General features: G+C 37.0%; 1 protein-coding gene across 1 annotated transcript in view; it reads right to left on the bottom strand.

Annotated features, from left to right (window-relative positions):
* Positions 1-14,372, bottom strand: part of LOC117305515 (protein diaphanous homolog 2-like) — a 43,404-nt gene that overhangs the window by 13,730 nt on the left and 15,302 nt on the right. The window contains exons 4-11 of the mRNA XM_033790382.1: positions 13,543-13,739; positions 12,347-12,547; positions 10,490-10,598; positions 8,045-8,164; positions 4,328-4,446; positions 2,884-3,000; positions 2,038-2,156; positions 1,184-1,248 (exon numbers count right to left, since the gene is read on the bottom strand). Of these exons, the coding sequence (XP_033646273.1) occupies positions 1,184-1,248; positions 2,038-2,156; positions 2,884-3,000; positions 4,328-4,446; positions 8,045-8,164; positions 10,490-10,598; positions 12,347-12,547; positions 13,543-13,739 (1,047 nt within the window). The remainder of the gene's footprint in view (positions 1-1,183; positions 1,249-2,037; positions 2,157-2,883; positions 3,001-4,327; positions 4,447-8,044; positions 8,165-10,489; positions 10,599-12,346; positions 12,548-13,542; positions 13,740-14,372) is intronic.

Consider the following 14,372-nt stretch of genomic DNA (forward strand, 5'->3'; position numbering starts at 1 on the left):
GGCATGTCAAAGTAGGGCAGTTTATAAGTTCCCCAGGTACTGATTTCCTTGTGATACAGTGGGCTCACCTGGGAGCAAACAACGGATGAGTTGTCATTGAACACTTTCCAGTATATGTCTGTAATTCTCTGCATCTTCACTGTGAGCAACTCATGTAATTAAGGTGTAATTTTGGAGCATTGGTGTAGCTTATTTAATTTGCAAAAAGATGAATGATTAATACCCTCTGTGCTACGGACTGTGCCAGTTTTGCATCTATTCAAATGTTTACCTCCGAAAAGGGACAGTTTTAATGTTTCCATCATATTATGTTGAAGTAATGTATTTTGGAAAATGTTTGAATATGTCCGAGACTTTGGAAGGGAAGCAGATGTTTATTGTTTCCATATGGTTCGGCAAATGCTTGCAGAATGATTCATTCCATAATAGCAACCATTTGTTTCTTAATAAAATGCTTTACATGAATTGCTCATGGGGTTTGTGGCAGTACAGAAGGCAACAAATAAAATGGGTTGTTCATCCGGCTGTGAAACTTTGCTCCAATATTAAAACTATGGTTGGGGATTGGCCCACACCCCATGGCCAACTGATTGGAGTGAATGCAAGGGACCCGACGGCAAGGGCCAAGTGGAGGAGAGCCATAGGGAGAAAGCAGGCCAACCAAGAACAGGTTGAACACCAGACTTGAAACCGAAACGATGATGATGTTGATGTTCACTCTAGCGAATCATGGTTGCAATATTAAATCATCATGTCAAACAAAAAATCATGCTTGGTTGAACTAGACAATATGTTTATCATTGTTGTTCTCCATCTGCAATCAGGCAGTGATGCATGGTGTATGAAGAGACATACTGTGAAAACAATTTCATTGCCAAGGAGGCCTATTCCACATTGTGTAATCTCTTCTTAATTGGGGCAACTATACTTCAAATTATATTCAAAATACCTGGGACAGTTCATCCATTCTAATTGACTAATTTTAAGAATAAAAACTACTATGACCTTTTTCGAAACCACGGCTTCGGCTTCGTCCTCTCGTCTGAAACCCTGGGCGCGTATACGCAAAGCATGCATCATTGTCAAAACAACCGAAGGGCCAAGCTAGCCTGAGCCTAGTCCAAAGCTAAATCCAGTCGTTTCGAAAAGGGCCTATGTGGCAAATCAACAGAAATGTACTTACCTCTTTTTCTAACTTATGTGCCTTCGTTTCTAATGTTTCATAAAATGCCTTTTCCTTAAGTCCCTCTGAAATATAAAAAAGAAAAGGGAAATCAATTGATGTACATTAATGTTTACATACATGACATTTCTTTTTCTTCAAAAATGAAACACCATTTAGAATAGAACAACTTGCCATTGGTTAGCAAACTTATCTAAATATGCTTCATCTTTTAGATTCTGTATACATTTGGTAATGACTCTGAAAGTTAGTGGCAATAAAAATTTACTCGGTAAGAAGTACAGCAGCTTTGGATAGTTTAATGCATTTCCAGGAAACTTTTCGCTTGGAAGTACTGCGATTATGGAAAAACAGATCACTTTTTATCAAAATTGAATCTGAGAAGTGCATTACAGTAACTTTCTCAGATAGTGTATTTAAATTGCAGATTATTTTTTCTGCATGGACATAACCGCTCCAGAGTTCTGGCACAGAGATCTCAAAAAAGCTACCACCTTTTAATTTTTACACAGATTAGTTTATAAGATTTAAAAAGACAATGAGTTCCAATTAGCAAACATATAAAACCCCTTTTTAAAGAGTTGTTAATATTACCCCCTGATTTTTTTATTGTGACGTCACACTTCTTTTAAAATAAAGATTGATACAGATAGAATCAGTCTGAGCTCTATATTAATCCAAAAAGGAGGCAAAATGAATTTTCACACAATATTTAATTAGCTTGAAATAAATGAATAAATTTACAGCACAAGGAAACATACAAATGGTTTTTTTGCAACCCACCCTCTCCAGGACAGCAGCAACGTTTTTTGCAACTCAAGATTCAAGTAGCCATTACAAAAAGCCTCACTCACCTATGAGAGGATCCACATCTATTTCAAACTTCTGTGTATGTCTGAAGTCTGGATCAAAGCCTCCTCGATGGAGAACAACCTGAGATATGCACTCTTCTATTAGTTTGTAGTACTGGGGTCTATCAACAAAATAAATTCAATTCAATAAACGTTTATTCCATACTCTTGTTGGAAAAAAAAACAATTGTGAGAATTAAACAGTACATAGAAATTTAACAAATCTAAAGTGCATTAAATCATTCCAACTAGTCACCATTTATGGTTGGCATACAGACATGATGGTTCATATTCACTTGGATTAAGAGCTACCAAGTTTATCGATAGAAATTCACTGCATTTTCCCAAAAGACGTAAATGACTTGATATTTCAACAATTAAAAACAAACAATTTGGTAAGGGGCATCCCATTGTTTAATGTCAAACCAAACTTAGCGTCAAGCATCAGAGAGAAATATATGAACACAAGTATTAAAGAAAATAACTTGTTACTTTTGATCACAACATTGGAAATGTTTGGTCTCAGGGAAAGTACTGAGTATACATGGTTAACACACAGCGATGTAAGGGTAAAACCAAAATTAGTATTCTTCATCCCCGATGCAAACTGAAAATCTATTGTAGTTATTGTATCGAAAAACCAACACAGATGATTGGCCATGCTAACAAATGTGTAATATGTCCCCCTTTTTTTAAATGGATTTTACTTGAATAAGCCAGTGTAAAAAAGCTCTAGTGTAACCCTGTCTCTCCCATTCATCCACCCCCTCATCCTCATCAATGACTTGCAACATCAAACACTTAGGGACAACCCAATTGATGTATAACAACACCTGATGTGACATTTACCTGATGGCACTATCCTCTCTGATCAAGAGAAGATGTTGAAGGATTGACAGGAAGAATGGCTCGGCCGGAGTGTCACTTACGAGTTGATGAAGCAGCTGGTATGCTGACTCCTCATCGGTAATCAGTAGTTAAAGAATCAAATAATCACATATTCTTTTTGACAACTGCATAAAACACACATAGCCCCCCCCCCCCTATTGATCTCTTTTTCTTAGAACAGGAAGCAATCATTGTGGCATATAATACCTAACTGAGGATGCACAGTTTATGCTTTTACTCAATGAAAGACCTGGAGTGCATCAAACAAAAACAAATTTCTAACAATCTATTCATAAAGAAGTGAACATGGGTAAATTGACTTGCCCTTTTAAAGTTCCGTTCCAAATTGTGCACTTTCATCAGACACAGAAGAGAATTGGAAAGTAGATTAGTTTACTACGTATGTGTTAAGAGTCCTAACCAATTATGCCTATTTGACATATATTATTGTTGTGCGTATACAACTTATAAGCTGATCATTCATAATAAACTTTTTTTTCTGATCACTTTTCCCTTAAATTGTTCCTGCCGTCGATTTCACAAAGAGTTAAGACTCGTCTTATCTGAGTAAGTCGCCCTAACTTAGTATTATTCTTAAGGTTTGCATGCTACAGTGCAGGGTTTGGACTCGTCCTAAGTCCTCAAATTAGTCTTAAGTTAGGAAGAGTTTTGTGAAATCGACGGCTGGTCCCTAACCCTTGTTCTAAGAGAACAACCCCACAGAGTGGGTTTTTTGAGGACAAGTTCACATCCCACAAGACTACACCATATATAGCAATTCTCTTTTTTTAGTAGCACCTGGGACACTTCCCCTAAATCTAACTCCAGAAAGTGGAATGACTAAGTCCACTGAGTAAAGGAACAGATTCAGTAAACAGGATGTTTTCTTTTACTGAATGCACAAAACGTAAATCATCATTTCCTATAAAGGCAAACCTTCAAAAAGTAACTTTGAGAGAGAGGGATCCTTTAGTAAACACCACTGCCACAACCATTTATCTCTTAACAATTTGATAATACTGCCAATTATACAAACATAGTTCACTCCAGGTTTTCAGCTGTAGTCTTCAAGAAGTTATGTACACGTACTGTATGTATAAATACTCTAATTGACCAATTAACAGCTGTTAGTTTAGTGGCTTGCTTAATGCCATGAAAGTCATGACCTGGGCTCGAACCAACACTCTGCTGATCAGAAACCAACAGAATTTGAGTCATGCATTCTTATCTGCTCTGCCACTACAAAAAACATTCAACTCGAGAACTAGAAAGTGTGCAACAGCTTGCAAATAACAATTGCACAACTTTGAACAAAGAAGAAATGGAAGTGCAATAGTTGTCACAACAGCCTGTTCATCATGTGTCCCCTACAACAGAAATTTTCTTACTACTTTTCAAAGGATATTCTATTTCGACTTTGAGACCTTCAAATCGATGGCAGAATTCATCATAATCGTCCTCTCGATGTTCATCAAAAACTGTCATCTGTGTTTCCAGCTCACTTATCTTATTGTCTCGTAATTCCTGATAATGGTAGAAAAAGTATGGGGTTAAATATCAACTTTAATACTGCAATCGTCGTTCTGAAATAATAGCTGCAACAATAAACAGGCATGCAACTGCCCGTTGAAAAAAAAAGAGGAACATTTTCAAAGGCACAACGCAAGTGCGGAGCGAGGCAGCCGAAACGCCATGGGACATGATACCCACAATGGTACCCTAGAAAATGTTGAGGTTTATTATGCTCTCAGGTGCATTGTTAGCATGCACTAGGCTTATTTTACTTGATTGTAGTTGTACACTGTTGTTGCCAGGCATATATTAGGCGGAATTCCGCGGAAGAGTTGCATGCCTGAATAAAGCTGGAAAATGATTTATTTTTCTTCCATAAAAAGGTAATGAAAATAGGCAATCAAGATTAGCCTCAATTTAAAGACAACTACTAACTTATTTTAATATCTAAATCGTGATTATGCCTCAAAGATTTACATGTACTTAGAATTGGTATATGTACATGTATGTATGACGCAGTGCAATTAATTTGTCAAAAAAATTATTTTGCAGATTTTTAATGTCAACCAATGCAGAGTTTATGTGTAACTTTTAAACAACTTCACTGATGCTTCATGCTACATTTTGCATTTAGAAAATTTTCATCTGGAATACAAAGAGGAATTTACGGGAACTCAATTCAAACTAAGGAAACCAGCAATTAATCTATGCATTCAAAACCAGTTACTGCACACAATATGACAATTAAAATTACCTGCTTAAGCATTACAGAAGCTTCCAAAAATTTAATGCAATAGTTTTTGGGACAAGCTTCTCATTAAAAATAGAATTAATAATTTAACTAAAAATACATGTTGTTTTAGAATAATTAAACCAAAGTAGAGTATGCATTTAAATGGCATCAATTTTGAGCACCGTTTACTTTGATCAGGACAGCAGTGTTTAAAAAAAAATAACTTTGAGATATAATATATTACACGTATCTCAAAGTTATGCTGTCCTGACAAAAGTAAAAGGTGCTCTGAAATGATGACATATCGTAATACAAATGTGTGCTGCTTTAAAAAGGATGTTTCACTCAGTCCATTAATAACATTGTAAACCTTTCCACCTGACACATGTTGCAAGTTTCCAAAGTGACACTTCCAAATAAAACCAATAAATTAAAAGGTCGCCAAGTGAATAATTTCAAAGTATTTTTACGGACAAAGAGTTCCAAGGAAGCAATCTGAATAGAGGATTTCTTGGGAGGAAATTAAATGTCTTATTGGGTCAATTCTTATGACAGGACTTTAACTTAGCATGCTAACCAACAGCTGAACAGACCAATCGTGAAGAAGTATATTACCAATCATTTGTCATGCACAAGTATTAACCGACTATTATCTTGTACTTCTAAAGCCCAAGTGTTGTACACGTAGTTCTACAGGTACCTACATTGATTATTTCAGAGCCATCTAAAAATTGTGGAAACCTGCAAAATTTGGAAATTATGGAAACCTGCAAAATTTGGAAATCTTTTTGAAGAATAATGTGTTTTGTTATAAATAAAATTGTATTTACTTAGATTTCTAACCAGGGGTCAATTTCAAAAAGTGAAGGATTAGTCCTATTAGTTTTTAAAAACTTACGGCTAGTCTTACATGAGGACTCGAAATAAGACTAGTCTTAACTCTTAGAGAAATCCAACCCCATTAACAATAATATGATTGAATTACCTATTAGAAGTTTACTAACACCTTGATTGAATTTAATGGCATCTATTGTTAGAGACTACCTTCTGATCAAAGTTTTCTTAGAAACAGCGTACACATTTTAAAGGTGCTAGGTCAATTTTAGGTCGATGTGACCAACAAATTTAGACCTCTTTGAAAAAAGAAAATTTTACGAATACTGGACCACACAACTTTAAACCATTGCTTTTCTTTAATGGAAAATTATGTTGATTTTTGACATTTTCATAGTGACTCTTGACAACTGCTGAAGGATACACTTCAAATGTACATGTCATAATCTGTACTCTTAAAGCCGGGTTCATATTTTCAAAAAGCAAATGTGAAGCGAGTTTCCGGCACGGAAACAAGAATTGTTCAAATGTGACGCAAAGGAAATTCATTTCGCTTTCACAAATTTGAAAAAAAGGATGAGCCATGCTTTACTGCACTTTATCTTTTATAGCGTCTGGCACTTGGTTCGAACTAGTTAAGATGTTACTGTCTTGGTTCTCAGCAATGGTACATCAGCAGGTGTTTGCAGGCATCTTGGATGATTGCAAATTGATCCTATTCTTGCTTCACTGAATTTTCATTGAATCATTCCCCAATACTGATATATGGAAGTAGGCTTATTAGTTGTGCATGAATTGATGTATTATACCTAGATAGACTGTGCAAGTCTCGTGCTTAAATCAAAAACAAGGAGAATGAAGGCATTATTTTGTTTAGAAAATCAAATCTTTTGAAAAGAAATTCTATTTATTCCAATTTTTCAAAATAAAAGTTCCTCTTTTCTAACTCTTCTAAAATTCACATAAAAACTTGGGAAGTTTTTTATTTTCTAGAAACCCTTTTTCTGAAATAATTTGTGCCACCACTACATAATTTGAATGGTGGCGTGAGGGTCAGTAGGGCAAAATTCTTATTCTCAGGTTTTTCATTATTGATTTGTTAAAAAAAAGTTTACACTAATATTACTTCATCGCTAAATTTTTCTTCCCATAAAAATAACATAATGTTTCCTAAAGTATTTGAAGAAACAGAATAGCTCACATGTAAACCACCAACTTGGTCCTAGAATTTTGAATATGCACAAGTCAGTTGTTTGACACAGAAATGAGCAAATAACCAAAGCCAAAATACAACTGGATTGTGACTGGTCAAATAATTTCAGCATGACAGGGGAGTAGAAATGGCTAAGAAGCAAGCCTGGGCGACTAGTGAAATTTACTACTCAACTAGTCGCACTTTAAAAAGTTTTGACTTTGACAGAAATTTTTCATTCCCAAGATGCATTGCGGCATGTGGTTTGACAATATAGTAAAATTTACGCTGAAAGGATTGAAGGATTGTGTCACAGATATCTGATTTGTCTTCAAAGTAAATTATGTTGTTGTGAATAGTCGTGACTAACACAATTGGTTCACCAACCAGGTAGTCGGGAATATTGTTGAAGTAGTCGTGGCGACACGATTAACCGAGTAGTTGAAAACGGTACTCACGACTCGACTAACAATCAATAGTAGCTAATTTGACACTGATGGCACTTGTCGCCCAGGCGTACGAAGTAGTTTAAAATACCTGACTTTGATTTTAAAAATTGGTTGGGAATGTAAAAGTTTATTGCCAACAAAAGTTGCTTCTTTAATCTGCAAGCCACTTAGATAACAGAGTAATTCCCATTTTTCCTTTCTTCCCATTTCTACCACATGTGGACAAAATTAATAACAAATGCATTAATCACACTTTCAAACATTTGAGTTTGGTCAACTTTTGGTGCGGTCGCTTGTCAACCTTGCTGGCATCCTAATGGGGAGACTAACTCACAGTTTCTCCATGCATAAACATTACAATGTAAAATAAACAAGATGGACAATTATAACATTGCTACTTACTGGAAGTAGGTCCAACATTCCTGTTCTAAGAAACTCATTGCGTAGATGTAACCTGAAGTCTAGTTCCTCTGGTTCCCGTGGTGTGATGATAACAGCATTCACTAACTGCATGCATACAGTCTAGAGATGGAAAATAGAGAAAATACGATCAGGACATTGATTATATCAGGTTAGGTGTAGAAACAAAATCTACGTCTTACAGGTCCTTTTAAAGCAGCACTTTGTCTTGACAGTCAGACTACCACTGAAAAACTGGCCATAAAATAATGGCAAAGTCCTCTTTCATGCAAAGAAAAACCACCCAACCACCGTATCAAAAGATGGCTTGCTGTCTATATTCCAAGAATATCCCAACGAAACTGCTTCAAGAAAATCTTCCATAAAACATTTGAGGTTTTATGACTACCAAACAGCACAAAAGAAAACGGAAACATGCCGTGTTCTCAAAGTAAGACACATCCAGATGCTTGTAGCTTTGCCAGGAGATTTGTAGGTTATAAATGGTTTATCCACAGAGCATGATGCATTACCCTAAGACAATCAACTCACAGGTTTGTGGTTCGAACCCCAGAGGAGATCCTCGACCTGAAGACCCATCTTTCTGTACTATAGCTCCCTCCGGCAAACCCAAAGGCAATTAAACACTACAATCGAGCAACTGACAGCTGAAGGAACACACAGAGTATAACTGCTCATCATCAATGTTCTAAACCCTTGCTATTTTCTTTGCTGACAGAACAATGTGTCAGCACTTTCTCAGCCAATTGCCACCTTCCAAGTTTAGTCCATGGAACAACCATACAGGGTATCCCATGATTTCAGCAGAGATGAAGGAAGTGGATAAACACTTCTAGCCCTTTTTACACTGGATCTCTAATCCCCGTGGAATACAGCCCTGGGGAGAACTTGGGACTTTATTTTACCCCCCAGTTACCCCAGCTGACTTTCAGACTGTCTCCCTATGCCACAGGGTTGAGGTTGCTTGTTCCAAGAACACCCTAGGGTCTTACCCCTTACCCCCACTCCGTAGCATGGGTGGCTGTATCCCGGGTATGCCCATTTGCAGGGGCAGACCAGAGGCATACAGGGGGTAAAGTGAACACAAGCCCTTTTCACACTATAGTCAGGGAAATTCCTGGGAACGTTTGGTCGATCTTTTCACACTTAAAAAAACTCTGGGATTTAACTTATTCCAAGGAAATAAGTAACCCTGCTCAGGGGTAAGGTTAAGGGAGTTAACCCCAGGGTAAAATGTGTAAAAAGGGCTTTTATAGTGTGGAAAGGCCAGCAGTTATTCCCCAGGGGCAACCCTGGGATATAGAGTAGTGTGAAAAGGGCTTCTATTTATTGCAAAGTGAACTTTAAAGGGGGCAAAATATAGGTCTGTATCTGGAGTAGTAGAAGGGGCAGATTATGCACCAAAGTCATTCTGTAAACTCCATTCAAGCCAACAAGAATTTTCTAAGATGATTAACAAACAGCATAATTCCATCTTTTGTAAAGTATGCATAAGGCAGATCATCAGAACGAAAAAGTAACATGAAGATGGAAATATTGAATAATACTATAAAGAGCAAATTTTTCAAGGACTTAAGTCCTGCAAAGATTTCCAGAGTTTTGTCCTTCAACAAAACTTATAAATATAACCATACTATTATTAATCTGCGACATTGGTATCTTGCCAATATTTCTTTGAGCTGCTACAAAACAACTGCTCATCTTTGATTAAATCATTTAAACTTTTTTTTAGCACAGACAGCTGTTTGATGACTAAATTTGATTGGTCAGTGTGAGTCACATGAGGTACAAAGAATATGTCTGTTCCAATTTGTAGACAGGGAAACTTACACACAGCAGGACCTGAATGTAAGATATCAATCAACAGAGTGCAGTTAAAAGACTGTTTACAATACACCCATGGTGATTGTCTTCTATTCAGAACTGGTGAAGTGCTAGTACCAAGGCAAAATGTTATCAGAAAATCCAAACACATTTTATACTTGGCTACTGCAGAAATATGTGCTCACTGCATAATCAAATCTCGCCCTTTCTTCATAGCTTCTTTAAAATTTATAAACCAGAAATTGCTCTGCCAATTTCAAGAAAGTTTGAGCCAGACTTCAGCCTGAACAATGCATGACAACAATGCCATTCTTCAGTTTGACAAACATGTATGTTGAATATTGGAACTACTTTTAAGAGGCCGCAATCCAAACAACAGCAAAAGCATGAGGCACCCCCCCCCCCAATTACCATGAATTAGCTGTAGACCTGCAGAACTCTTCATAAAATGTACATTCAAAATTACCAACTTTTTTGATACAAAATTTATTTCTTTTGTCTAAACATGAACAGATGGTGGCCAATAAGATGATATCTAATTTAATGCACTAGTTCAAATCATAAAAGGAGTGATTTCTAGACAGTATTTATGTGAACAAGTACCTGCAGTGTTGGATTTTCCTCTTGTTTAAGTGCTTCAATGATCGGTGCAAATCTTGGCCGACTTCTAAACTCTGCCACATCTGTTAAAGCTGCAAGCACTTTCTCATGTCTAAACAAGAAAGGTCAAAGCTGGATTCAACAACTGCACTAAGAAGTTGTGTTTAATTGTTAAAAACATGAACAGATACCTCAAAGTATTTCAATGAGCATCTTAAAGACAAATACATTTCTTGCAAAAGCAAAAAGGTCTTGTGGATTTTTTAATTGCTCAACCCTTCAGCAGGAACTTCTTAAAGTGAATACATTCCCATTGAGTTGGTAGCCTTGAGGGGTTGTAAAGGGGGTTGTACATGTCTGAGGATGGGAATAATTACATTACTTGATATGATCCTTAGGGTAAAGGAACACTACATGTATCTTGTTATAAATGCTTTGTGTAGTCACCCATTAAATAATTACTTGCATAGAAAAATATAAGTTGGAACTAAATTACGTCATCATTGTCATGACAGTTAAAAAACTGGAACGCATCACATACAATTTTTGTGGTAAACTTTTTATGCAACTGCCAACGCCCATGACACATTAACATTAAAAGACAGGAAATTGAACATAATCAATATTATCCTAGATGTTGCAAAACAAAGGAGAAAAGTAGTAACAGGGAAATTCCCAAAATTAAAACCTCTTAAGGTACAGTGCTCAAGTCATTTCTGAAGCTAAGAAAGAAATGATGAGGGTTCAAGTTTCATGGAAAATGACACCACACAGTCAGGTTTCTAATCCGGATCTACATGTACGGATGTTCTTGGACCATAAAAATATTGATAAAGCCAGTGTCGGTTATGAACATCCAACAGGCCTTACAACACAGTTCAGACGTATATTACTATCGACCTTGACAAAGCATAATTTCTGTATTCTTTTTAGAAAGTGGTAGTAGAAAATTGTTTGTGTGTGAGTTTAACCGCCCAAGATGAATAAATGCTTAACATTACTTCACCAAAGCGAGTATAATTTACAAGCATTGCACTCCGAAATGTATACCTTGTGTTTACAATAAATCTTCAAGCTATATACTCGAATCAATACTTGGTGTTTTCATGACTACTTGAGACTGTATAGTAATCTAGAATGACACCAGCCGCAGTGTAATATTATTAACATAATGAGCAGTGAGTATTTTTTACAAGAAAATGTTGATCGTGTTCGTGCTTACAGGGTTTACTTCCTTTTAGACTGGTCATGTATCGCTAACAACTGATGGCATTGCTCATTTACACAATATAGTTTTCTTGATACACTAATTACATGTTTGTTTAATTAATTCTTCAAGGTGAGGTCCACAATTATCTGACTTGGCTGTCAACCATAATCAACTGTAACCAGGGGCAATTGCCACCTACAATGTACTACTGGGGGCTGAAACAGGGTTACCCCCTTCTCAGTCCATAAGGATAGGCATGGGTATCATCCACTAAGAGCCTTACTAAGCAATTATGGTTAAGTGCCTTGATCAAGGCCACAAAGTTTCATAACCAGGATTCAAACCCAAACTCTGCTATGTACAACACCATAGCTTGGGACCAGTGACTCGGAGTGCTTGGACACAACACATTTCTTGTCAGCGGCAGTAGTTTTAAAGACTGTTATAGTAGGCCCTCTATTGGCAGAAAGAACGGGCATACTTCTTACAGGAAAGGATTCATCAAAGTGGGCTCTGCTTGATAAGATGAATAATCTGAGTCTGGAACCAAGCCCAGAAACAAAGCTTTCATTTTGGAGTAACCAAGGACAGGATTTTGTGTCTTCTTAATAGAGCTGTCACTTCTTACAGAAATTGTATTGTCAACTTACCCACCGGGATACAGGCACACAGCAGCAAGCAGTCGCACCGTTTCCATCATGATCTGCTCATGATGAGGGTCTAGTGTTCCTGCCACAGTGCTTAGAGCACCCTCTTTTGAAAACACCATTTGGATACCATACTTGTTGTTCATGAATGCTTTCAGGCATTTGATGCACTCATGTCTGATGTCCACACTTCTTTGGTCTTCCCTAGAAACGTGAAATTAAGAGAGACAAATCGTTGATACAAAAAACTGTATTTTGACTCTTGAAATTAATCAATATATTTTGACAATATGCATTTGATACTTGACTTTATATTATGACAGCATATAGAAGGATTAGAGAACTCAGAAAACAAAAGGATTTAAGCGAGTTTAAACAATTACATGCCCAGTCATCTGAATCAAAATCTCTAAGAAGAATGTTTTTGGTGGGGCTTACAATAGACCCCTTGCACAACACGGAATGCACCTCCCAAGAATGACGGCTATTATTTTCGCATTTATGGGAGTGAATTCCTTTCTGCAAATTTTGACTGCGAAATTGACTCCCAAAATGACACGCAGGATGGGCGCGTGTAGGTGCATTGCGCATTGTGGATGGGGGCTTTAGTGTGAAAAGTGAAAGTCCTAATTTGAAAACACTTTAATAGTCTTATAATAACACGTAAATGGGCTATGGAGTTACATAATTTATAGAAAGGTTTGCGGTAACTCCATGTAATGACTATCTCTAATGAGTTGGGGTTGTTCTGAAAAGAACCGTTGGTTTCAATTCGACGTTTCGATCAGTATGCTCTGATCTTCTTCTGGAGAAAGCAGAATTTTAAGTTAGCATACACTTAGGTGTTACTGTATCTTAGTTAGCTCAATCATAAAGCAGTCTACACAAAATAGCATCACTCTAACAGGTATGAGGAAACTGTAGACAGGTTAGTCCAGATCCAATTTGGTGTCTACAGCTACGGCTAATGCTGTTGCTAAAGGTGTTACTAAGGATGTCCTATACCTCAACACATGACGCGGAAATCTTACTGTAGCCGTAGCTGTAGCCCCTAATTAGGACACGGCCTAAGTCTGCTGACTTTGGGTCAAAGTCGTATACATTACAAGTATTGAATACATGAACAAGTAGGAATTTATTGCATAATAGATTCTCAACCAATACTTTATTTTCCCCCTTACGTTCACACCCAAATGTACCTTGTAGAAAATTCATCCAGTATCTTCAGTATTTCCTCCAAGCCCCTATCTCCAAATTGCTGCACCCAGCTTATGGTGTTACTACCCAGAGAAACTTTCAGGGAGCTTAGGGTAGACAGAAGTCTCTCACAGTCTGTGGGTCCGCAGTTCTTCAACTCTAAGATGTAGTCCCCTGGTTTCTGTACTGTTTTTCTTCCCTAGATGGGAGATTAGGAACAAAGATAGACGATGAATAGAGCATACAAAAGACACATAGAAAATTTTAAACCTCATGGAATGGATTATGTCAATCAAGATCATTAATGCTTAAGAAATCATCTTTGTTTCAGATTCTCTGCATGGGAACATGTCTCTGAAAGACATGAACATCTTATGCAATAATTGTTTTACCATTGAATAGTGTGTTAACATGGCGCGACTAACATTTAACTTAGGCATTAGATCTTTACCTTTCTTGCAATTTGTTGTAAAGTATTAAAGGAACACTTTGCCTTGGATCGGACGAGTTGGTCTATAAAAACCGTTTATTATAAAATGCATGGTTGGAAAGATGTTTTAAAAGTAGAATGCAAATGATCCACACAAATTTGCCTCAAAGTTGCACGGTTTTCCTTGTACTTTGCGAACTAACACGGTCGGCCATTCGACTACCATTATGGCCGACCGTGTTAGTCGACGAGGTAAAAGTAAAACCACGCAATTTTGAGGCATGTTTGTGTGGATCATTGTATTCTACTTTTACAACATCTTTCTAATTATGCATTTTATAACAAAAGGTTACAAACGCTTTTGGAAGACCAACTCGACCGATCCAAGGCAATGTGTTCCTT

Source organism: Asterias rubens (assembly GCF_902459465.1).
Source record: "Asterias rubens chromosome 8 unlocalized genomic scaffold, eAstRub1.3 super_scaffold_89, whole genome shotgun sequence".
In the NCBI taxonomy this organism is placed as follows: Eukaryota; Metazoa; Echinodermata; class Asteroidea; order Forcipulatida; family Asteriidae; genus Asterias; species Asterias rubens.